At 40.8% G+C, this 26,430-nt stretch overlaps 1 protein-coding gene across 1 annotated transcript; it reads left to right on the forward strand.

The window, feature by feature from the left end:
- On the forward strand, positions 1-25,481 carry LOC106550834 (keratin, type II cytoskeletal cochleal). The gene is made up of 9 exons (XM_014068816.2): positions 1-453; positions 2,498-2,709; positions 9,605-9,665; positions 12,375-12,470; positions 15,408-15,572; positions 16,313-16,438; positions 19,788-20,008; positions 22,903-22,937; positions 24,892-25,481. Exons 1-9 carry the CDS (start codon positions 118-120, stop codon positions 25,077-25,079), a joined length of 1,440 nt encoding a protein of 479 aa, XP_013924291.1. The 5' UTR covers positions 1-117; the 3' UTR covers positions 25,080-25,481.
- Positions 25,482-26,430: the final 949 nt, after the last annotated feature.

The raw sequence follows: 26,430 nt of genomic DNA on the forward strand, positions 1-26,430 counted from the left end.
CAGCTCTTTCTAATAGATATAAAGGAAAGGAAGTGCCAGCCTGCAGGTTCAGAGGGACTCTTTTTTTTAAAACTCCCCTGAGTCTACACCTTGATACAACCCCCTGCTCAAGCAATCATGTCGCAGATGACTTCGTTCACTTCTCGTTCAGCAAGTGGCCCTTCTAATTTTTCCCAGGTCCGGGTCAGCTCGGCTTCTTCGTCACATGGATTTAGAGGAAGCTTTAAGAAGCCTGGTGACTTTAGTAGCACCAGTATGTTTAATGTGGGCTCCAGCAACAGGGGGAATAACCCATCCTACTTTGTCTCACCTGGATATGGTAATATTCAGATTACTCAGAGTCTCTTGTCCCCACTCAACCTGAGTATTGACCCAGAGATCCATGCGATACGCAAGGAGGAGAAGGAGCAGATCAAGGTCCTCAACAACAAATTTGCAACCTTCATTGACAAGGTGAGATATGAGCCTTTTTGTGATATCAAGAACTTTCTACAGGCCTTAGTAGTGGGTTGCAACTGTACTCATGAAGTTGGGATGTTTCGTTGTTGTTGTTTTCCTACAAAGCGAGGGATTCCTTCAGGCTGACTGCTTTAGCTGCATCGAAGGAGATGCTCGGTTTTCACTGATAGCTTGGATTTAAACGGTGATGGCTCAGTGACTCCATATGAATCACCTGATTGTTCTTAATAATACCTTGATTAATAATACCTTGATTAATACCTTGGTTTATGGCAGGATAGGACGCTTTTGAACTGATCTGTAAAAGACTGTACATCTTCAAAATACAGATATGTCTCACATGCTGTCAAGGATGGAGGCCGATACATTATACACACAGGGAGGAAAGGAGAAAGAGATCCTCCAAAGTTCAAAATTATCCAGGTTAAATACATACCTATGAGCGCACATTTCTGAAATAATTAGTAATTACACTTGATATGTCCTGTAATATTTTTGCTTGGCTCTTAAGTAGCCAAAATGTCTTCTTTTTTACATTTGTGCACCCGCTGTTGCAATGTGTCTGAGTTAATGCAGTTCTTGACAAAGGGAAAAAAAGTATGGATTCCGTCCCATGATGATTTTATGTCTATATATACCCTTGTTCACCTTTTAATGTCTTCTGCATTTTATCTGTTTGTTCCTGGGAGTAGCTGCACTGAATTCTATAGGGTTTGCTTCTGAGTAATCATGCTTAGGAGCATATTGTCAGATACCTACATAGAGATATCCCATAAGTATTCATTATAAGCCATATACTGTGATGCCATTTGTGCTACTTGTCCAATAGTTCTGGGTTGGGTTGGGTAATTAGCCCAAAAGCCAAAGTTCTGAGCATATGAAGTAATCATCCACTTACAACCATTTGTTAAGGTGCGGCTTGAGGTTACAAGGATGCTAAAGAAGGTGACTTAGAATTGGTCCTCACACTTATGACCATTGCAGAAACCCCACTGTCATGTCACCAAAAATCAGGAGATTGACAATGGTAGCCAGTGGTGGGATTCAAATGATTTAACAACTGGTTCTCTGCCCTAATGATTTCTTCCAACAACCAGTTCACCAAACTACTCAGAAAGTTAGCAACCAGTTCTCCCAAAGTGGCAGAATCCCACCACTGATGGTAGCAATAAAGGAGAATATTTGTAGCTCATGGTTGAAAGTCCTTAGTATCTCTCTGAGCTTGGCAATGGGCATATACAAGTGCAACTTAACCATAGTCATGCTTGTCATTTGCGACCTTCCCAGGTGCTTTCCTCTGAAAAGCAAATGGGGAAAGGCAGATTTGCTTAACGACTGCACAATTCACTTAACAACTGCAGTGATTAACTTGCCAACTATGGGCATTTTATGGGCATAAAATAGGACATGGTTTACTTATTAACCCTTTTGCTTAGCCATGGAAGTTCTAGCCCCAATTTTGCTTGTAAATTAACATCCCTCTTCAAATGTTAGAGCCTCCTATTAATGTAATCGATTCATTTAAACATTAGAGAACAATGTGCGTGCACGAATGAATCTCTGCTTAGCTGTATAACTGACTAGGAGGTTTCTTTGTTGGAAATCCAAGTCTGTAACCTTCCCACACCTCTTAAACTGATCAAGAGAAAATGCAGTAAAAGGAAATGCAAACATTCTTAGAGCTCCTAAACTGTTCGGTCATGCAAAAGCTAAATAAATATCAGAAGTTCAAAAATGCTTGCAAAATGTGCAACTAAATCCAGGCGTGTGTTTCACGCTGACCCATGGCTAAAAGGCTGGCTTCAGAACCAATCGGTTAAAACAAAGATTTATCCATTGATGGGGTTTTTTTTGTTCCTTTTCAGCTTCCCTCCCTCCTTCCCTAGCTACTTAATGTTGCCAGATAATTCATTCTTTTATCCTCTTTTCTGTATCTTGAGCATTATTCAGGCTGGCCATTTTTTTCTGATTTCGTGGCATGTCGCATTGTCCTGGAAAAACAGCTGTTCTTTAAAATGTGCTTGTGGGTATTTCTCAGGTCCGATTCCTTGAGCAACAGAATAAAATCTTGGAGACCAAGTGGAACCTCCTGCAGAAGCAAAAGACCGGAACTCGGAGCAACGTTGCACCCCTCTTTGAGACGTACATTAACAACCTGCGGAGACAGCTAGACGGCTTGCACAATGACAAAGGACGGCTGGAAGGAGAAATGAAGAACATGCAGAATCTTGTTGAGGATTTTAAGAACAAGTAATGTATTCATAACGGTTTTTGTCAAGTCTGGGAGGCTTCAGGTGCCTCTGTGCAAAGCATCCCAGGTTTTCCTTTAGGGGGGGGGAACAGTATCTAGAAAAGAATTCAGGTCTGAAAAGTGTGTGGGCTTTTTTGGGGAGGGGGACAGAAGTTCATTGCAAATCCCAATTGGCCCTAAAGAGACTCATTCTCAAACTAATGTGCATTGAGTTGCAAATAAGGAATATGAGCTCATGGATGGTTGAAATAAGCCCTGGAGAGGTTAGCAGAATTTATTTCAAGCATGAAATTTCGTGCAGAAATTGAGCTGAGATTATTCTCATGCTATTTAAGATTTGGAAAACTCTACTTTCTGCCTGCCTGCCTGCCTCTATCATCCATCCATCCATCCATCCATCCATCTATTTATCTATCTATCTATTTACAGTTATCTATCTAATTTCTGAACTGCCTGCATTTTGCAACCTAGACCTGGTAATTCTACTATTTAGGTTGCTTCGGACAACTTCTGCCATACAGGGGAAGTGTGCAAATAGTTAAGAAAGGAATGGCATGGAGGTTCTGGAAGATAAAGCCAAAATAACAGTAATACAAGTAAAAACAGATTCAATTTCAAGATGCTTTTTCCTTGGAAAGTTCATAGGGATCCAATGGGCTTCTCTGGAAACATAAAATATAAAGACTGGAAGAGGTCTTGATTATGTAGTCCAGCCCTCTTTGTCCGGTGTAGAATCCAAGAAACTGTTGCACTTAACACACCTAAGTTAGTACCTATGATTCATCAGAAATTGTGTACATAGCACGGAGCGTGCAAACCTGAATGCAGCATAAGTATATCTAAACTTGGCACAATGTTACCAACCATTGCCCAGTATTGTCCCTGGCTTGCTCCCTGATCCATCCTTTTATGGGGTAAAACAAGACCATTGAATGCAAGAAAATATATATGTGGATTTACCTTCAATTTAAAGTTAACAACTAATCTGCCTTCCCCAATCTAATGTTCTACAGGTACTTTCAGATGACAACTCCCAGAATTTCTAACCATAAAGGCCTATTGACAATCTGGGAGGTATAATTGGAACACATCTGGAAAATACTAGCTTGAATAAATATTAAAGGAAGAAATACCCAGAGATATAGAAGTTTAAAATGAGTGGGGTTTCAAGCAGAATACGCTTGCTTTGATCAGCCTCTCCCAACCTGCTGCCCTAAAGTTGCCATGGTATTTGGGAGTTGTAGCCTCTCCAGGGACAGCATTTTTCATTGCATCCTGCCAACCTATTTAAGCACCTTTATCATACCAAAGGATAAGTCCCAGGATTCTTTGTGAATGATAATTTACTTGATACTTGAAGAAATCCATAGACAATTGAAATTTGGAGTCAGTGGCTTATTCTTCATTTTTCTATACTTGTATCAAAGGAATATTAATATTGTTCAGAGAAGGATGAGAAGCTATTTGCTTGCAAATGGAATAGCCTTAATCTGACAAGGTGATTTTTTTTTAATCATTGAAAGAAACAAGATTGAACTGTTGATACAACACATATTTCTCTTGTGAACTGTTTAATCTTCTGTGCAAAATATATGAAGCAGATACATTCTACTCATGGTAGTGGCTGGAAAAAAAGTGCCATGTATTTATAATTATTTTGCCTATAGACTGTTTTTTATCCAACCAAAACAACAATGACTTCTAAAGCACAGGGTCCTAGATATTAAAGCTATGCATGATTCAAAAACTACTTGGAAGCAACATGCACGATCCCAGAACATCTCTGTTATTCATTAAAGCAGTTTGGTTAGGTGGGGCTGTGCTGATTCAATATTGGTGAGAGACCACAAGGAAGGTAATTACTGTAGAATCTGCAGTACAGTCAAGTTCACAAACATTTGAACTGTAGTAGTTGCAAGGACCAAGGATATTAATAATGTAGAATTATGTGATCTATAGACACTGAATGATATGCACTTCTTAGCTGCTTTCATCAATAGCTGAAAATGGCAGATGAAGAGAAATTAGGGGTTAATCATATAATGCCTAGGATCCAAACATAGACCCTGTTAGTAAAATATAGAATTTAGAAAAACAGATTGGAAGGGACCTTGGAGGTCTTCTAATCCAGTGTTTTTCAACCACTGTGCCGCGGCACACTAGTGTGCCGTGACATAGTGTAAGGTGTGCCGTGGGAAAAACACTTTATATATAGTCAATATAGGCAAAGAGTTAATTTTTTTTAACATTTTCTAATGGTGGTGTGCCTCGTGATTTTTTTCATGAAAAAAGTGTGCCTTTGCACAAAAAAGGTTGAAAAACACTGTTCTAATCCAACCCCCTGCCTAGGAAGGAAACTCTACACCACTTCAGTCAAATGGTTATCCAACATCTTCTTAAAAACTTCCAGTGTTGGAGCATTCAAATAAATAAAACAAAATACAAAACCTGAGAACATTAGGCCAACCTTCCGATACATACAAGATTCAAGTAGTCTAAGGGGTTTTCAGTCCAGAGAAATTTAGATGAAGCATTTTTGCTTATTGAATTGTCAGTACTTAGGCTCAAACTACTGGAAACTTTCATGGTATCTTCATGTCCCAATATGGATTCTTCCTGCAAAGGTGAAAGGATGAATAACCAAAAGGATTAGTGTAGGGAATTTAGAAAAGCTTGACCTGTTAAACTGGAAAGAGGATGGTAGGGAAACAACATGTGGTGTGGCATATAGCTGTAAAAATTACTCAAGGTTAAGAAGGCTAAACATTGTCAGACAGGTTTTTTTAAAGGCTCAAGCTATTTAGAAATGGCATAGTCCTAGTGTACTATAGCTGCATGTGACAGAAATGTTGGTTGTTAAATTAGGTTAAAATGTACTAGAATAGTTGTGGTTGAGCATGACGTGCACATAGCCATTAAGATTTCCAGCCTGTTTAACCTACTAATTATGAAATCTTAAGACTGGCTGAGTCTGGCCAAAATGGAATCTAAGTATGACACACCCTTCCTTGCATAGTACCATTTGCTGATTTGCAGAAGGGGAAAAAAATCTCATTTAAATCATTCAGGAGACAGCAATTAAAACGCTTCTGCTGATGCTTACACATCTCATACAAGGGGCTTTCCAGCAGGTGTGCAGGTAACTGTAATGGCTTAAAAGGTTCCCTTGCAAAAAATTCCTCAGGTATACAGTTTCTGGAGGTGCAGAAATGTGGGTGTTGAACAATTTGTTTCATCCGCCTGAACTCTGCATGTGTACTTTATGGGCAGAGACAGAGAATGCTTTGTCTACTTTTCTACCACACATCCTTGATTTAATGGTGTGAATGTCCTGGAACTGTTTTATGTGTGGCGTTCTGTAGTCTGGAATGGAAAATTGCTAGAATCCAAAGGAGTTGTCATATAGTTAAAGCATAGTATTAGCCTAGATAGATGGGTCACCCTATTTTAGTTTACGCATTGTTTACAAATCTGATGCAGTCTTAAACCAAGATTGAATAAAGCAACAAATAAAGCCACTATTGCAAAGCAACCCTTATAATGATAAATATCCTTATAATTTGATCCATGACTGTCCAAGATATATTAATAGACATATATTTCACAATAATTATGCTGCTGTGGTGTACCTTTATATGTAGCAATATTTTGCAACCCTGTTTGTGACATTAGCAGATAATTTATATTAAAGTTACATGAACTTAGGAAAATATTTAATGGAAAAACCAACCGTCTTGATTCAGGCACAGTATGGAACAATTCATGTAATCGAGTCTTCATTGGTCCTACTTGGGCATAATCTTTTAATATTGGGATTTTATTAAAATGTGCTGATAGTAAGGCATTAAAACAGGCTTTAGAAAGGCACCAATACATAGAATATGAAAGTGAGAATAAATATAGAGGTGACAGTGGAGAGGAATCCATTGTGTTCTCTAGGTGATATATTTTTATAATTTGGCTCAACACAACACAACTCAACTCAACACAATATCTTATTGTGTGATGACAACCTTAACTATCTCTACCCTCAGTAACAGACACTGCAGGTAACACTGCATGTGCAAAATTTATTTGTAATATTCCATCACCTGCCAGTTTTATATATGATTGCCCCTCAAAATTAATGGTACCTGTAAATTATGGCTTAGTCAGGCAAATATTATTTGTAAACTCTGCCTTCAGTTCTGGGGAGTTCAGCCTCTGATCTCATGACCACATTAGGGACAGATCTAGGCAACTGAGAAGGAATTCTTTAAAAACATTCTGATTTCTTTTACAATGTATGAATGACAGCTTACCTTTGCCTCATATAGTGGTAGAAAAGTGATTTGGCTGTGAAAAGTTTAAAATGAAAAGTGAAAAGTTTGCTCTACAAAAAAGACATAGTTGGATTGAATTTTGCTGCTTTGTGAAGTTTGGATACTACTCTTAAAAAAATTGATGCTTTCAACCTGTTTGATGGCTTGATTGTTTATGAGCCTTTTACTTAGCCTAGAAAATGTATATACCGGTAGTTATCTTTAAAATCAAATTCCTTTCTAAAGAATTCAGGGCAAGGTGCACAGCTCAAACACAAATCCTTGTTTTGTCTTCTCATTGTTCCTGTGAGGTAGATTTCACTGAGAGCAACCCAAGGAATGACTTAAGAAATTGTATGGATGATTGAGGCTTTTGAGGGAGATTTTTCCCAATCTGTGTCCCCATACTTCAACTATATATTCAATTATTATGCAATTATGCTGATATGGCAGCCCTTGAACTTAGGACCTGCTATCTCATCTGTGTAATTTAAAGGTATAGTAAATTATAGCCTAAGTCTTACATGTTAGGAGCCATTTTAAGTGGAAGTATTATAAATCCCTCCTAAGAAGTTCCTGGATTAGCTTCTCACGCAATTAGTTCGTACAAAGAGCATGCCAGCAAGTGAAAGGTCATTTTTCCCTCTCCTATCACTTGACAAACAACTGTTGAAAAAGGGAGGTGGAGGAAGGAAGGATGTATACTACTCTTTATCTGCTGATAGCTCTGCATTTTACCGCAGAGCACATTCTGTTGTTCTTTAGAAAGTTCCTGTGGAGACAAAGGATCAAATGGCTGCTGAACTTGTGTAAAAAAGGCTCTTTGCTTCTTACAAATATCCAAGAGAAATGGACTCCACGCCTGTTTTCCCCCCCACCCAGTCACACCTGCTATGTTTAAGAAATAGAAATTGGCACACTAGCTCCAATAAGACAGCAAACAAAACACCTGAGGGTGTGTCTCTGTGGACGAAAAAAGTCAATAACTTACTAATGTTTCCCAAAGGTAAGGCAAGTTAAATATGGATTGTGGAGAAAGGGAGTAGCAGCCTGAGGATAGGCTTTATCTAGGCCTTTTTATACGATCCAAGGACACCAACCGCTTTCATAGCAGGGATAGTTCTGTGTGTGAGACACCAATTGTGCCATAAAGAGCTTAAAAAGGTCTTTGCTTTTATGAACTCCGGGAATTTGTGAGAGGGTCTCTTAGAGAATATTCTCTGCATCCATTTCAATTTACAATCCCCACACTTTTTTGCAATAGGAAAGAGCCATAGCAGTTGTTAAGTTTCAGGAGTTTTAGGTTCTTCCAGAGAAGAAGAAATTTGCAGATTTGAGAGGTCATCATGCACAACAAGAGAGGAAGGAAAATACCTTTATGCAGAGTTCCCCTTTTTTTGTTCATCAATTTAGGTTTGCCAGTTCAAGCTGAAAACAACCCAGGGGATAATTTCTACCCTTTCCTCATTTAATGTAGGCCTGGGTCATGCTTGCCAGACCCCAATCTGAGAAAAGATAGACAGGATTTTTAAAAGAAAAAATGTTTAATGGTGGATTGATGTTTGTGTAATATAAGCACCTGTGGGCATACACACACAAACCCTTCCTCCTCCTGGTAAAAAGGAGGCAAAAAGGAAATTGGAAATGAAATGAAGCTAAGGAGGAGCTATATTGGGCAGGTAGAGAAAAAAGGAACAAAGGGAGCTCAAGCGGGAACGATCCCCTATTGTGGAGAAAGTTTTGAACTTTCTTAAGGCAGCGGGAGCTATAAAGTTCTTCCAAAGAGGGGAGAGGGCAACCAATGATCCTCTGGGCAATGATGTTGATTCTCTGGAACGCTCTCCTATCTGCCACTGTGCAATTGGCAAACCATACACAGGTGCAGTAAGTTGAAATACTCTCTGTGGTGCAGCGGTAGAAGGTCACCAGTAGTCTCAGGTAATATAATCTCTGCTGGGCCCTTTTGACCAGTGCTGCAATGTGAGCGCCCCAGGTCAGTTCCTCTTTTATGATAACATCCAGAAACTTAAAGCTGGTCACTTGCTCCACTCAGTCTCCATTGATAAGCAAGGGCTGGATGTCTGATCTATTCCTTCTGTAGTCCATTATATGCTCCTTGGTCTTATTGGTGTTAAGGACCAAGTTATTGTCTCCACACCACGAAAGCAACCGGTCCATCTCATCTCGACAGGCAGACTTCCAGACATCCCTTGTCAGTCAGATGATGCTAGGTTACATGACTCGAGTGCTTTGGTATAAAGCAGCTTGTTTTCTGGTAATCATATATATTTGGAAATAAATCCCCTTCGGTACAACACAACTTAATCTTACAATAAGCAAGACATGTCTAAGCTTACTGTTCCAGATTTGAATGTCTTTGGCCCCAATTTGACTTCCCAAACTTGAAGGTTTAACATGAAGAATCCTGTTAAAAGATACATTTTCATTTTCTAAAATAGCAGGGTGAGGGAAAGAAACTTGATTAGTCCCATCATTGCTGCAGATTTCCCTAGGGTTAGATAAATTTTCTCTTTCTGTGATGAGTAACTCATGGGCCTATTTAAACCATCTGTCTCTTCTACATTCATCACAGGTATGAAGATGAAATCAACAAGCGCACCTCTGCAGAAAATGAATTTGTCGTGCTCAAGAAGGTAAGAGTCTATTAACCTAAATTCGCATGTTGTGTTATAGATGGCAGGGTTTCCAGTGTGACATGATTTTACTAGTACAATTCTGTAGCATTATATGCAGGATATAACCCTGGAAACAGTACCTTTAAACAATTGGAATAGATCAAAGTAGAAATGTAAGTCTACTTATTAAATGTATTAAAATAAATTTAAATTTAAATTTATTAGGGACATGGTAGCTTAGTGTCTAAGATGCTGAGTTTGTCAATCAGAAAGGTCGGCAGTTTGGCAGTTCGAATCCCTATTGCCATGTAACGGAATGAGCTCCCATTACTTGTCCCAGCTTCTGCCAACCTACCAATTTGAAAGCATGTTAAAATGCAAGTAGAAAAATAGGAACCACCTTTGGTGGGAAGGTATCAGAGTTGCATGTGCTGTCGGCATTTAGTCATGCCAGCCACTTGACCATGGAGGCATCTTCGGACAGCTCTGTCACTTGGGCTTTGAAACAGAGATGAGCACCGCCCCCTAGAATCAGGAACAACTAGCACATATGTTCAAGGGGAACCTTTACCTTTTTATTAAATTTATTAGCAGTACATTGGCATGTAAAATTTTATTTTAGTGATGATGTCCAAATGTCAAATGTCTTCAAATTTAATATTAATTATGGAAATGTAAACTTTTGGGTGATATCTGTTCTTGTCCATATACACAAAAAATGATGGCATCACCATAAACTGCCAATGGGGAAAAGATCGTCTACTTTTATTTTCAAAGAAAAAAGAAAATTATAAACCTATAAAAATAAGTTGTTATGGGGAAAGAGTTACAGACTTTTTGAATGTCAGGTTTTTATTTCTGTACAGGGATTATTTTGTCATGGGAATTATTAACTGGTACAACCTGACATCTCCATTATAAAGTGGATATTCCATATAGAAGCTTTGAATGGAATAAAAACTGAATTTGATAAACTTTCTGAAAGAAAAAATTCTTGCAAACATTAACCCAGCTTTTTATGAAGCATGTGAATGCTAGGAAGAGTAAAACAATTGCATTTTAAAATCACTTAAATACACTGCTGCAACCACCAAAATCCTCAAAAGGATACCCTTATTTTGCAAATTGCTTTCATTCATTCATTCATTCATTCATTCATTCATTCATTCATTCATTCATTCATTCATTCATTCATTCAGCTGTTGGATAGTCCTGATGCAAGAATTACATTGGAGTATAATAAATGTAACACCTATTCCCTTATTATATGGTTACAGCACTAAAAGCAGGGATTTGTATTATGCAGACAGGTGTTTTTCTTCTTTGTATACAAAGCAAACAGATCCGTGATGGGTTCTGGATGCCTACATGGATGCGTGTGGCACGTGTGCATGCGTTGTAGCTGTAAACGAGGCTTCTGCAAGCCTCCGCAATGCTTCAGCTGCTCAGCGGAGCATCACGCAGGCGCTGTACGCACCATGCACATGTACGGAAGCGTTGAAAGCTTTAAAACATGGTAAGGAGCTCCATCCCGTGCTCTGGGCAGGCTCCGGTACGCCTGTACCCGGGCGTACCACCTGCAACCCACCACTGAAACAGATGAGATGGAAGAGGAAAAGGATAATGGATACACACACAGCAAGGAGAGGTGACCTACTCAAGGTCAATTGAGTCATCCACATGGAGAAGAAATTTAAGGACATACTACATATTATCTGAAATTGAATACTTGCAGTTATGTTCTTCCCCTTAAATAGTTTATTACAGGAAAAGGAAACTAATTTCCAAGCTTGACAAAAATGACTGTGCCATGGGAGGAGAAGACAAGTGTAATTGCAATTAAAACTATAAAAGGAAAGGATAAACTTCTCCTTCCCACTTGCAGTGGACTAAATTATAGTTGTGACTTTAAATAATAATTTTTAAAAAGCCATAGTAGCCTGCTGCATATTCAGTATCATGTATAAGGAGCCCCTGCGGATTTTACTCTGCTAGTCATTGCCGATTATAGAGGGCAGTACTCATCTCTATTTCAAGGGCCATTGAGCCAGTGACATCCAAAGACATTTCTGCAGTCATATGGGCCAGCAAGATGTCACAGAGTGCCGTTATGTTCCCATCAAAGTGGCACCCATTTATCAACTTGTATTTGCATGCTTTCGAACTGCTAAATTGGCAGGAACTGGAACAAGTAATAAGACTCAATCTGTGACATGATGCTGGGATCTTGAGGCCAGGACATTGGCTTTCCAGCATCCAGGAGCCAAGGTGGCGCAGTGGTTAAATGCAGCACTGCAGGCTACTGCTAGATCAGCAGGTCAGCGGTTCAAATCTCACCGGCTCAGGGTTGACTCAGCCTTCCATCCTTCCGAGGTGGGTAAAATGAGGACCCAGATTGTTGGGGGCAATATGCTGACTCTCTGTAAACCGCTTAGAGAGGCCTGAAAGGCCTATGAAGCGGTATATAAGTCTACTGCTACTGCTATCCACTGTCTTAATCACCGAGTCATCGCGCCACCACAGTATCATGTGTACATTGATGCTAAATCAGTCTGACAATTTCATTTTAGGGCGGGGACAACATGCGGGATGATTAAACCTAGCAACAAAGAAATGAGATTCTCCATTACATTTTTTTTTCCTTTGCCCATAGTAGCAACCTCGTCCTTTCCTTCTTCTCCATTTCTCAAAAACATAAGTTGATTTTCTTCTAATGGTTTCCTTTAGGATGTTGATGCTTCCTACATGAATAAGGTGGAGCTGGAAGCCAAAGTGGATGGACTGACAGATGAAATAAATTTCCTGAGAGCGCTTTATGAAACAGTAAGTAAACTTTACTGTCACTTTCCACAATCTGATACCATTGAGGTATGCTGGTTTACAACTCCCAGTCAACAAGATGCATATCTGCAAGATACAAGACTAAGGAAGAATGTTTGTGCTATTACTGTCTTTAGCTCAGGCACTGATCTCCTTACAGACAACAAATTAACTGATCCTTGTAAAGAATTTATTTAAATATTTATATATGACCTGTTAGTTTGTCTTTCTCAAGAGTTGGAAAAGTTGGCATGGGAGAAGAGATTGAGCAAAGGAGTTGTTTTATGAAGGGAGGGGAAGAATTAACAGAAATAAAGATTATTCATTAAAGAAAATATATAGCAAATATATTTGCTTAGCAAATAATAATGATAAGCATTTGTGATGACAGTATTCATTTAGCATCTCATACTGCCCAGTCAATATCTAAAAAGGAAACATAAAAAAGAGAAAACTTAAATTCTCATAAATTTATTCAAGGAAAATTAAGGGAGATCATTTTCTTCTAGCAGTAATTTAAATATCCAGACGTAACAATTGTAAAGAGAAAACAAATTATGGTTCTCTGTTACATTTGAACTTTGAGAAGTATTATCTTCTCTATTATTAAATATTGTCAAAAATATTTTATCACTAATATTGATCCCAAGTTATTTGATCCCTAATATAATCACTGTGCGGGTAGGTGAATTGTGTTGCTGAATTTTTCATTGGAAATTTCTCACTATTGATGAAATTAGATTCAGACAGAATTCCAGTCTGCCCAGAATTCTATTTTTAATAAGAGTTTATATTACTTTGTAAGCCAAAATGTAATTTGTTTAGTTTTGACATTTTTTATCTTTTTAAATTTATTGGCTGCCAGACTCCAGTGGATTAATATGATGTGTGCACCCAGACATTGTAACTTTTTCAACAAACCATGATTAAGCAAATATTAATCTAGTGCAATGTGCAAAATACACTTACAGCAATATTTTGGTTAGCTTAAACCCTATCCTTTGACTGAGTAGGCTGCATGTTTTAAACAACATCAGTATGCGGACGATACGCAGCTGTATCTGTCCACCCCGTGCCAACTCAATGAAGCGGTTGACGTGATGTGCCAGTGCCTCGAGGCTGTTACGGACTGGATGGGGCTTAACAAGCTTGTACTCAATCCAGATAAGACCGAGTGGCTGCTGTGCTTCCCTCCTACTAATTGGCCAAGTGTTCCATCTCTCAGGCTGGGGGGTCAAACAGTACGCCCCTCAGACAGGGTTCGCAATCTGGGAGTCCTCCTGGACCCACAGCTGACTCTTGAACACCACTTTCGGCTGTGACCAGGGGGGCATTTGCCCAGGTTCGCCTGGTGCACCAGTTGCGTCCCTACCTGAACCGGGAGGCCCTCACAACAGTCACTCGTGCCCTTGTGACCTCTAGACTGGACTACTGCAACGTGCTCTACATGGGGCAGCCCTTGAAGAGTATTCGGAGACTTCAGCTTGTCCAGAATGCAGCCGCGCGAGCGATCATGGGTGTACCTCGGTTCACCCACGTAACACCTATCCTCCGCGAGCTGCACTGGCTGCCTATTGGTCTCCGGATACGCTTCAAGGCGCTAGTCGTTACTTATAAAGCCCTTCATGGTATTGGACCTGGGTACTTGAGAGACCGCCTGCTGCCAATTACCTCCACTAGACCGATTAGATCCCACAGATTAGGCCTCCTCTGAATCCCATCCGCCGGCCAGTGTCGACTGACGACTACCCGGAGGAGAGCCTTCTCTGTGGCTGCTCCGACCCTCTGGAACGAACTCCCCGTGGAGATTCGAACCCTCACCACCCTCCAGGCCTTCCGCAAAGCCCTCAAAACCTGGTTGTTCCGACAGGCCTGGGGCTAAAGAGCTGTTGCCCCCATCTCGAATGGTATGACTGTTGTGAGTTTTTAAATTATATATTGTTATGTTGTTATTTTTAAATCTTTTGTCTGTATTCCCCTCCCCGGTTCGAGTTGTGAGCCGCCCTGAGTCCCCTTCGGGGGAAAAGGGCGGCATATAAATTTAATAAATTGAATTGAATTGAATTGAAACTAAAATGTGATTTTCAAGGAGAACTTTGCTCAAGCTAAGATTGGTTCTATATTCCAAAATTCCATTGGAAAATCCAGTTTCCCTATATAAAGAAACTCAAAAGATTAAATTCAAGCTTGACAGGACATTGAATACAAAGCTGTTAAGAAATTACAAACACTGAAATTCTACTAATGTAATCATCTATATTTACTTTTCATTGTTCTGACTCCCTTTTCTTCATAGTCTCTAGGCTCTTTGTCAAAGCTGTCACATTTTAATGTACAAATGGCTCTGTAGTGGAAACCCGAAACCCTTGTTAAACATATCAAGTTGCTTATCTTATGTGATTCTTTTGTCAAGTAGATGGATATCAAAGGAGTTTTACAAATGAGTCTATTTGAATGAGTTAATAGTCTTTCTGTATGTGTATGGCACAATGAGCTGAGCTAGGAATTGTTCAACCTGCATGAACAGGAGAAAGTTGCTGCCACTTGTTCATTGATACTATTGCCAGGTCTTAATTGGGACATTTGTTAAACACAATTTTCTGTGTTTAACAGAACCCATGGAGGGAAAAAACATGTGTCTTCCGTATATTGCAATGGCTTATGCCTATAATTCAATGTACATGTACATTGTACATAATACAAAGTACATGTAATTCAGTGAATACTTAGCTGCCATTCTGACCCTAATCCCATGAAAAATTGGCCATATTAGTTTATCACTCTTATTGAACATTTAATTGAAGCAGGAAACTTGGTTTCAAAGACTACCTCCTTCCCCTCTTTAGACTTCAACTGTTGTGTTGCCATACATCCTCACCAGAACAACATGGAAAGGGCAGCACACAACTAATGTCTGGTGGATGTTGTTTTTCCTGTCAGGAACTGAATGAAATGCAGGCCCAGATCTCAGATACATCTGTTGTCCTTCGAATGGACAACAATCGGAACCTGGACTTGGACAGCATCATTGCTGAGGTCAAGGCTCAGTATGAGGATATTGCTAAGAAGAGCAGGCAGGAGGCAGAAACCTGGTACCAAAGCAAGGTGAGCAATGGTGGAAAAGATGGGTTTAAAAGGGAGCCCACTGGGTGATATCAAGTGGATTATTTATAATGTCTTAATGCTGTATTATAGTTTTCAAATACATTTGCAGATGTTTAAGAAAGCCCCTTGTAGGTACTGACTTTGTTGGATAGCTGCTGCATATGAATCTCAAATTTATGATTAATATGGATACTTTTTTTGCCTTTATATTTGGAACTTGTAGCTCCAACATCGTTAAACTACTCTTATGAGTAGAAGCTGTAATGATATCACCATCAGTTAGCCTTTTCCTTCTTTATGACTGTTCATTTTGCAGTGCCCACTGAATGAATTGTTCAGGAAATTTCTCAAATAAGCAATCAGACAAATGTACCGTATATGTAACATTGGAGATACGTGATGGGGACTGATGTTGTTTGTGTCCTATGCCTTAAGAATTTTTACTAGTTTTCCACAAACTGTCTTAATAGTCATTTATCCTCTTTTAGCTCACTCACTCTTCTAACCTTCTCTCCCATGGGCATTTTGTACTTGCCCTTCTAGTCTCAGAAATGGGTCAGTTGCTACTTGGAGCAAAGATGATGTTTCTTTTGTCTTTGCGTAGAAAACAATTCTGAAACTTGAACATTATGTAGAGTTTCAGGATGTGATAGGGAACTGAGCCCAGGCAGGAGCCTAGAATGAGGAGGGGAAGACAAGCAACCTCCCTTTATATTTTCTACATCTTTTATTAATTTTAGTTTGAGGTCTTGCAAGCCACCGCTGGAAAGCATGGAGATGACCTGCGGAACACAAAGAATGAGATTGCAGAGATTAATCGCACAATACTGAGGTTGCAAGCTGAGATTGACAATGTGAAAAACCAGGTGAGTAAAAGAAAGAAAATCTACACCAAGTACTAAGGAATAAAAGTGTGTAAGAGTGTGGTATAATATCCATGCACAGTCCCAATATCCCAACTCACCATCCCACCTACGACATAAATCCTTACAGGAAATAGACCACAGCTGGAACTATATTGTTGGATTTATGGTTTCTTGTTAAAGTTGGATGCATCTACGTGTTAGATATAAAAGAACTGCAAGAAAAAGCAGGTTGAGATTCTATCGCAAACCTGGCTGGAGTCAAAGTTCTTTTGGTAAAAAGCATAGATTATAGCTTATGGAGAAATTGGAGCCCTTTGTAGCTGCTGAAATGTAAAAAAAAAAACAAAAAACTCACAAAAATATGGGAAGATCTGGCCACACATCTGTCTCCTTCATTTTGACCCTCACCTACCTAGCTAAGTTTGAGTTCATGCTGTTCCAAGCCACAAACCTTCCCCCTCCTCCGGTTTGGGCAGCTTTGTCAGTTTGTTGAATAAATGATATATACGTTTTATAAAAAAAATAAACCTCCACCTGCTTATATAACTGTGCTACATTGCCTGCAAGGATTGGATATTTCGTGATAAATGAAGTAGACTGTTTGCACAAAAGGGAGAGATAAGCTATTGTCTCTCCATAATGGGTGTTTGGTTTCAGGGCAGGGAGACTTCAGCAAACATTCAAAGAGAAGCAATGCAAACACAGTGACCCAGGGGAGTTCACTTCTAATTGATGAACGGGAGATCTGGAGTCCAGATGCTAAGCATTACACTCTTCTTTTAACACCCTTACAATAGAGGGAGTGGAGCACAATGGGTGGAGCCACCTACAAATTTCCTGCATAGTAAATGGCTAGTAATTTTATCTCATACCAACAGTGTAATAAATGGTTATGGCATTAATGGTGAGCAAAGGGCAGATGATTAGAAGATTTCCCCCTCCCTCCCTTTTCTTGGAAACAAGGCACTGCTGTTTTCTGACCCTAGGTGCATATGAGGGCATTTTACCTTTCACCCTGTCAATGCCAGAACAGATGATAGACTTGAAGATTAGCCTAAGTCATTTTGGAAGCACTCCTGCTCACAAAGGCACATTTTTGGGGACATGGAGAGGAGAGTTCCTCCCTGTGTGTTGTTCTCAGGCTAAGGAACATGCTCCCTTGTGAACATGCATTTGACACTGACGTTGGATTAATATTGATTCTCATATTGATTTTAATGCGGCAGGTCGCATTTCTTGAATTCCTGTCTAAATTATTGTGGCTGACTGTAGTAATAGTCCTCCAGGATTGCCAAGCAAAAGCACTTCTTGACTTACTGACTGGAGGTGCCACAAATTGGGTCTACTCTGGAAGGGGAGGGGGAGAGAGACAGAAAAAGTTGCATTGCCATTCAGCTGTGAGCCCTTCTCCCCTAATATATCAAATCAAAAGTGTGCTGCAAGTGATGTTTGTGCATTGATTTAAATAAAGGGTAAAGCTTTTGCTTCCTCTCCAAAGAGTTCTAGACAGAGGTGGTATTCAGCAGGTTCTGACCAGTTCTGGAGAATCAGTAGCGGAACTTTTGAGTAGTTCAGAGAATTGGTAAAATTTGGATTTCATCATTGGCCCCGCCCCCTTCTATTCTCTGTCTCCCAAGTCCCAGCTGATCAGGAGGGAATGGGAATTTTACAGTAACCTTCCCCGCCACACCCACCAAGCCATGCCATGGCCACTAAGCCACGCCCACAGAACCAGTAGTAAAAAAAATGAATCCCACCACTGGTTCTAGATGACTAAATTATGACTGTTAGAACAAGTTCCTCAGCCCTGTTTTATAAAGTCAGATTTTTGGTTCATTTAGTGTAATCTATTTTTGCTCTGCCAGGGGCTTTCCTGATCTTCAGTAGGTGGTTTCTCAAATGTTCCAATCTGTACTTGTTGAACTACTTTCAGTATACAATGCAGGCATTGTCCTGCTGCTGACCCATAGTCTCCTCTCCTTTCCCCCTCTTTTCTTTTTCTTCTTAAAGACACAGCACTATTTGCTGGACTTTGAGCTAGAGAGCAGTGAATCACTGTACAATATCAGTTGAATGATTGCACTGACTTTTAAAGAGACGTTAATGCCTTGCTATTCTATGGGATGAATGTGATCTGCCCTAAGAGAAAAATTAGGAGATAGAATCAATTGAAGCTCCCTTTACTTCCCAGCTGTTTTCCCCTTCTCTTTGCAGAAAAGTTTTTATTTTATTTTCTTTACACTGAGAACTCAGATTCCTCACTAATAGTGGGAAGAGTGTGGTCCATTTAGTGTAGATACTGCTACACTATTCTCAAGATATTCTCATTACCTATTTTAAGACACCCTCCTCATCATTTTAAAAAGTGCAATTGGAAACGAAGCAAGAAAAGTGGACAGAAAGAGGGTGGCATATTAATAAAAATAATAAATAAGATGAGACTTATAAAAATAACCAATACGGAGTTCCCTGTCTTTTATTCGTGGCACGACAAAACCGCGAAGCCCTTATCCGCGGAGACATAAGTGCGTCGTTAAATCCGCGACGTCATCATCGCGTGTCATCACCGCCACGACAACAGCGCGGCAACAGAAGGGCGCTTTAAAATGGCGCTGTGGCAGAAAGCCAATTTCCATTAAGGTAAGGGTTAGGATTAGGTTTAGGGGTTTGTTTTAGGGTTAGGTTTAGGGTTAGGTTTAGGGTTAGGTTTAGGGTTAGGTTTAGGGTACTGAGTGCTTGGGAATGTGCGGATTTGCCCTCCACGATTATGTCATCGCGGTAGGGTCGCGTTTTTCTTTAGCGCTTTGAACGGCGCGAATTAGTCTTCGCGCTTATGTCTCCGCAGATAAGGGCTTCGCGGATTTGTGGTGGAACCCTTTTATTCACCAGAATTAATTGATGCAGGATGCTCATTCTTTTTTTGCCATGACTTTTTAAAGTTTCATTATAAAATAAAAATACAGGAAAAACAAAAGTTAAAGAACTAAAAGAAAGAGAGACAGGCTTTACAATAAAAGAGACAACTTTACAATAAAATTTACTCACCACAAGTTCCTGGATTTGTGTAAACTGACCTAACAGGTTCAGTCTTGCCTTGGCAGCTGAAGCCAACCTTAGATCCCCCTCACCACCACCACCACCCCACCGGTCACAGTTAGGGATTGGTTCTGAATATATTTTCTGTTAAAAAAAGTAGCAAAAGAAAAAGAAAAAAAGGATGAATGGACGTCCCCATACAATACCCTTCAGTTTGGCTTTGGAACACTTATCGTTTTCTCCTGCTCTGTGGTGGATGAAATGAAACGGCAGAATTTCTGAGTAATTCTGTCCTCTTGGTCTGTCTCTCCAGCGTGCCAAACTGGAAGCCGCCATTGCAGAAGCAGAGGAACGTGGTACACTGGCCGTCAAAGATGCCAAGGGGAAACTGGAGGAACTGGAGATGGCCCTCAACAAAGCTAAGCAAGATATGGCCCACCAGCTGCGCGAATATCAAGAGCTGATGAATGTCAAGCTCGCTCTGGATATTGAGATTGCTACTTACAGAAAGCTGCTGGAAGGGGAGGAGAGCAGGTATGTGGCTTGAAGAAATATTCTGATCGTTGCAGCAACTTTACTAGGGCTGCAGTGTTCAGTCAAGTAGTTTTTTAAAAAACCAATCAAGGTTTTATTTCCCCGTCCAGATTATATATAAAATAAGTACTTACGATCATTGCCTATGGAAGCGATTGCCTCTTCTAATAAGACTTCTGCTAGAACACAAACATCTAAGGCCAAGAAGGAATTTAGTTTTTTAAAAATGGTTGTTTAAAAAATATTTATTTGTTTGTTTGTTTATTTATTTATAAAATATATTGACCACCCACCTTACTATAGGGTAATTCTGGGTAGCTTGCAATCATATGTATGTGTACATCAGGGGTGAAATTTAACCAGTTCGGGTGAACTGGTAGGGACGATTTCAATCGATTCGCTGAACTGGTAAAAACCACCTCTGGTTGGCCATGCCCACTCCCGCCCGCTCACTGCTCACACTTCTTCTGGGTGCTTTCTCCCACCTTATGGACACTCGCTCGCCTCTTCTGGCTGTTTGTCCCGTCCACACATCCCTGCCCTATATAAGTTGCCTTTACCACACGGCCCAGCTAATTGCCTCGCCAGTCACCTTGCCTGCTCACCTCACTAAAGGTAAGCAATGTATGTCACCCGCTTGCCCTTTGTCTTGGGTCGGGAGCTGGGGCACAGGGACGTACCATTTCCCGAGACCCCAAAGCCTCTGCCTCAACCGGGTCAGGGAATGTGCCATTCCCCGACTCCAGCCTTGCTCCAGAGCTGCTGTCCGCTCACTGCCAGCACAGATGATATCCTGCCACTTCTGACTGCACCAGTAGTTTGAAACTTGCAGCGGTGCTGCAGTTAGTGCGTGCAATGGCACAACACACCTTTTAGAGTCCTGCTCCAAAAGTCTCACAAAGACTCATTTCTGGCATCTTTTATCGAGGAAGGTGGCAGGTGGGGCGGGAGAGAAGTGAGACATGTGGAGTGAGACATGGCTCCTCTTGCAGTCCCTCCCCCCCTTGCCAGGCATGGCTGGGCTTCCTGTCCCTTGCTTAGCCACCCACCCCTTTAAGGAATGCAATTTGGGGGTGGCAGGTGGTGCGGGGTGGGGAGTGTGTTGGGCTGTAAGACACATGTCTTATCTGAGATTTGCATGCTGCAAGTCGTGTTCCTCGCTGTTGCGTCCAGGAAAACATGGTGTAAAAAAGAACATTTTGCAAAGTTTGATTGAACTCATGAGAAATTTTTTTTACAACATGTTTCCTTGGACACAATGGCGAGGAACACAATGGAGCTGCAAGTCTCAGTAAGATGTGTGCCTTGCGACCCAACATGCCCCACCCCAATGGCAACAGCAGCCTGGCTGCTTCTGTTCCCCACCGTCTCTTTATCAAGGGGGGGTGGCAGGGTGGGTGGGGGAGAAGCAAGACGTGTGGAGTGAGATGTGGCTCTTCTTGCTATCTCTTCTCTCACCCTCACTGGGCATGGCAGGCTTCCTCTGCAGTTTCCAAATCCTGGCTGGAAGCCACTGGAAGCGGAGAAGAGGCTGGTCAGGCCAGCCACCTGCTGCCGAGTCTTCTGGGAGCTGGGGCAGAGAGTCTTCCAGCAGCCGCCACTCTGGGAGTGTGCTTCCCGCTTTATGGTTCCAGCTCCATGCAGGGCTGCTTCGCCCTTTGCCGCCTCTCTTCCCCAGCTGCCAGAAGATTCTCTGCCTCGGCTGCCAAAAGACTCACGGAGACTTTGGAAGGACAGGCAGGAAAAGGAGGACAGGCGGAAAAATCCCCCTCACAATTTTCCTGCCGATCGACAAAAAGGTCCCCCCCTCAAGCCTTCAGCCTTTTCTTAAGGTCAGCAGACTGACCCTCATTTTCCTGCTGAGCCTTCCATGTTGCAATCCTGGGATACGTTGAAGGCTTGGGGAGGAAGCCTTTTCAGCAGTCCTGAGTGTCATCCCGAAGCCTCCTCACCACTAGCTTTGGTTTGGACGGCTGTACGGCTCAGTTCTGTGGGCATTGCTTGATGGGCGTGGCTTTGTGAGTTGCTGTCAGTGACGTAAAGTTGGCCACGGCCACTCGGTCACATGACCCCCCCCCACCAAGCCACGCCCACAGAACCAGTAGGGAAAAAAATTGGATTTCACCACTGGCGTATGTGTATATGTATTGTGTGTGTGTGTGTATGTTTGTATGTGTGTGTATGTGTATATATATATATATATGTGTGTGTGTGTGTGTGTGTGTGTGTATGTGTGTGTGTGTGTGTGTGCATGTATAAATAGTCAAAGAATGGATCTCACTTGATAAAAAGCATCCACAAAAGAGACCTAAAAAAGAAGATGGGTTGATGACATCAGAAAGCGTTGTGGTCCCAATTGGTAAAAAAGCTCAGGACCGTATTGTTTGGAAACGTGTGTAAGAGGCCTTCATCCTGCAGTGGACAGCCAATGGCTAAAATGATGCTGATGATATATAAATAACAATATCAACTGCTAAAGTCCACTATGTATATATATCCGCTATGAATATTTAATCCAATGTTTCCTTTCATCAATTAAAACTCCTATGGGGAAATGGTTGCGATTAAGTGAATCATGAGGGAGACCTATGCTTTGTCATTTAAGCGTATCCTACTTGTATTGTTGTCAATTAACAACAATAAAGGACTGGGTGGGGGAAGAGTCCATCTTCTGGATCATTAATCCCATCCAACATAGTATTTCTCATCTTCTTCCTAAGGCCAATGACACGCATTAATTAAATCTGGCAAGAGACAGTTAGCTGTCTCTTCTGAATATTTTAAATTAATGTTTTGTTTCCTTATTGCCAAGACTAAAATATTTCAATTAGAAAAAATGAATGTTTTCTTTTTTCTTTTTTTAATTGCTTGTGTGCTTATTTCTCACACAATAGGTTGTCTGAAGACGGATCTGGTTTTGTAGATATGAGTAAGTTTACTTCCTATTCTTTTCAGCATATATTAAACCCCAGGGACTGGATCACAGATCATGGAAATTATCCCTTAGGGCAGCAATTTATAATTTTCTCCAAGATGAAAGTTTCCCCTAGGATTGTCTTGTTTAGTGACCAAAGTTTATTGCTCAAAAATCTCCTTAGTGACCAGTCCTCACATTTATGAACTTTGCAGTGTCTTTCTGCATTTATTTTCACTTACTTAGCCCATACCAAATTGTCCTCAACCCAAAAGAACCCCAATTCAGCTGAAGGAAGTAGCAAGAAGCAAAGGAAAACTGAAAAATTATAAGCATAGTCATGGTCCTATCATTTTCACTTAGTGACTACCTTGCTTAATGACCAAGTTACTGATCCCAATTGCAATTGCTAAACAAGGACTATCTGTACTTATAGTTGTGTTCCAAAAAATTGAAGACATAGCTAGGGAAAACATTTAGACTTAATTAGAAGAAGAGTAGAGATTATTTATCTTATTTATTTATTTAATTTGCCTCCTATTTCACCATGGGGGTAATAAAAAAGAAGAAAATGAAAGCAGTGTAAACAGAATAGAAATAAAATAATAGAATACCATACAGATAGTCCTCAATCTATAGGCACAATTGAGCTCCCAATTTATCTTGCTAAGCGAGACATTCTCGTTGTGTTACTTTCTCATTGTTTATTTTACAGGTAGCAATCAACTTACAATCTCACTGTTAAGTGAGTTTTGCTCCATTTTACGACCTTGCTTGTCACAGTTGTTAAGTGAATCACTGCAGTTTCTAAGTTAGTAACAGGGTCATTAGGTGAATCAGGCTTCCCCATTGACTTTGCTTCCTGAAGGTCGCCAAAGGTGATCACATGATCCTGGGACCCTGCAACCATCATAAATATGAGTCAGTTGCCAAGCATCTGAATTTTGATCTTGTGACAATGAGGATGCCACAATGGTCATAAGTGTGAAAAATGGTCATAAGTCACTTTTTTCACTGATGTTGTAAGTTGAGTACTGCCTGTAAAATAAACAATGAGGAAGTAATACAATGAGAATTCATCAATCTGAAAACCAAAAAATGGATGGGTGGAGAGCATAGAGCTGTGATGGTGAACCTATGGCACAGGTGGCATGCAGAGCCCTTTCTGCAGGCACGCGAGCCGTCACCCCAGTTCAGCTCCACAGTGCATGCGCATGCGCCTCGAGCTGGCCAGCTAGTTTTCAGGTCTCTGCTGCACATGCGCAAAGAGTGGGGCACATGCGGGAGATGAATATGCATGTGTGGGGGATGGGGCGCAGACACAGGGGTCATGCACTCATGTGCAGGTGTCACTCACGCATGCACGGGGGCAGGGCACATGCAGAGGGGCATTCATATATGTGGGGGGCACAAGGGGGGGTCGCACATGCATTGCACTGTGGGTATGCGCGCATGCTTTGGGCACTCAATGCCAAAAAGGTTAGCCACCATTGGCATAGAACAAGGAGGGTGGGGAGGTGGAATCCGCCATCAATCTGGCAGCCACTTCCAGTGTGGAAATCCCCCATTTGTCTCTTAGCCCAACCGGCAGAGCCACTCTTGTGGAAGGATAGGAGGGTGGGGATTCTATAATAGGTATGCATGTAATAATTTCATCTTCTATCATGTTAAATATCACATTTTGATAATTGGGAGCAATTTCTCAGGGCCATACTCAAATGTATGTTCCTTCACTTTAGGATATAGGTAGAAAGAAGGTGACTGAATGGGAGAGCAAGCATAACTGGGCCAAAATCCCCTTTCATACATATGAGATTATAAATTAAGTGGCCTCTGCTGAGCCATAGTTAATGTGTCCGCTCTCTTCAAGAACCAATGCCTTGCTGTTGTTGGCAGAATATTTGTTAGAATATTCCAATATGTCTCACTGTTTTTGCTAAACATGACTTGCTTTTTTTGTATGCTGCAGCTATGCTCAGCTCCATTGGTGGTGGTAATACCTACAGCAGCGGAGGTGGTCTTGGCTTTGGTGGAGGATTTAATCTGGGAAGTGGAATGGGCAGTGGAGTTCTTGGTTTTACTCCTGGAGGCGGCTCGAGCAGCCTGAAATCGACATACAGTGTGAAAAGCACATCCAGGAGAAGCGTCAGAAATTGAAATAAGCAAAGAAAGAATCATCACTGAATAAAAGAAATGCCCCTTCCTTTCCTTGCAACAGAGAAGAAAATATGGGCTTGGGGAAAGGGGTTGTTTTTCCTCAGCACCCCAAAATGGCCATAACATCCAGCAGTGATGATACAAATCTATAAATTCATGAGCTCCTCCCTACTTACTTTAAACACCCTTAATCTCTTCTTGTCCCCATTCAGACCAAGGAGAACTTCGCTGTCAATTTCACGGACAGCAGAGTAAACCTTGATCAGAAATATCCAGAATGTAACCACATGCTCTGGTTTTGATGTAAAAAATGTGCTGCATTTTCCTACCTTTTTTATTGGGAGTGGCAAAGGAATTAAAGTCACACAAATAAAGCTGAGGCTATCTTACTTTTCTCCTAAATGGTGTTCCTTTGTGATTCTTTTAATTTTTCTTCCATATACACTGGATAAAGAAGAATGGACATGGTGCAACATTTATCATCCACTTTTCAAAAAAAGAAAAAGAAAATTGATCAGCCCTTTGAATTCTTGTGTTATGACAGCCAAGATAATTATTTAAGGCTGAAGTGGAGAGAAGGCAGGCAATCCAATAATTTATAAGATCCAAAAGGCAGAGCTATATGCTGGCATTATGAAAACTAGGAAAGGGTTGTTCCTCAGAAAGTTCACTCAAGTAATAATTGCACATTGCTGCATAAATTGGGATTTTATGAAAACAGAAACTTTTCTATGCCTAAAAGGTAACGGTTCCCCTGGCACATATGTACTAGTCGTTCCCAACTCTAGGAGGCGGTGCTCATCTCTGTTTCAAAGCCAAAGAGCCAGCACTGTCAAAAGACGTCTCCGTGGTCATGTTGCCGGCATGACTAAATGCCGAAGGTGCACGGAAAGCTGTTACCTTCCCACCAAAGGTGGTTCCTATTTTTTCTACTTGCATTTTTTACATGCTTTCGAACTGATAGATTGGCAGAATTTCTATCCTAGTAGCTACTAAAAAGTCTTCTGAATGGCTTAGTCTGTTCTGTATTATGATTGTATCAAAAACCCCTTTTACACATTATTTAGCAATGGATGAAGTTTCCAAGCTTTTTGAAAGAAGAGCAAAGACCATATCTTTTTGAAGGAAAATGCATCATTGTCCCCATTGTGAGTTTTAGCTTTTGTCCACTAATAAAAGTTTACTGTTAGGATGGGAGAGAAATCAAAGTTATCACATTTATGGGAGCTACTTGAATACCATTGACTCCATTGAATTTGATCACATACTCATAGCTCTTTCCCTTCCTTTTGTTTATCCTCATAACAGTCCCATGAAGTAGATTAATAAAAAAGCAAAATGGGCAATATGA

The sequence above is a fragment of the Thamnophis sirtalis genome, unplaced genomic scaffold, assembly GCF_051295495.1.
Source record: "Thamnophis sirtalis isolate CommonGarterSnake01/CBP01778 unplaced genomic scaffold, rThaSir2_p1.2 scaffold_3, whole genome shotgun sequence".
NCBI classification, from domain to species: domain Eukaryota; kingdom Metazoa; phylum Chordata; class Lepidosauria; order Squamata; family Natricidae; genus Thamnophis; species Thamnophis sirtalis.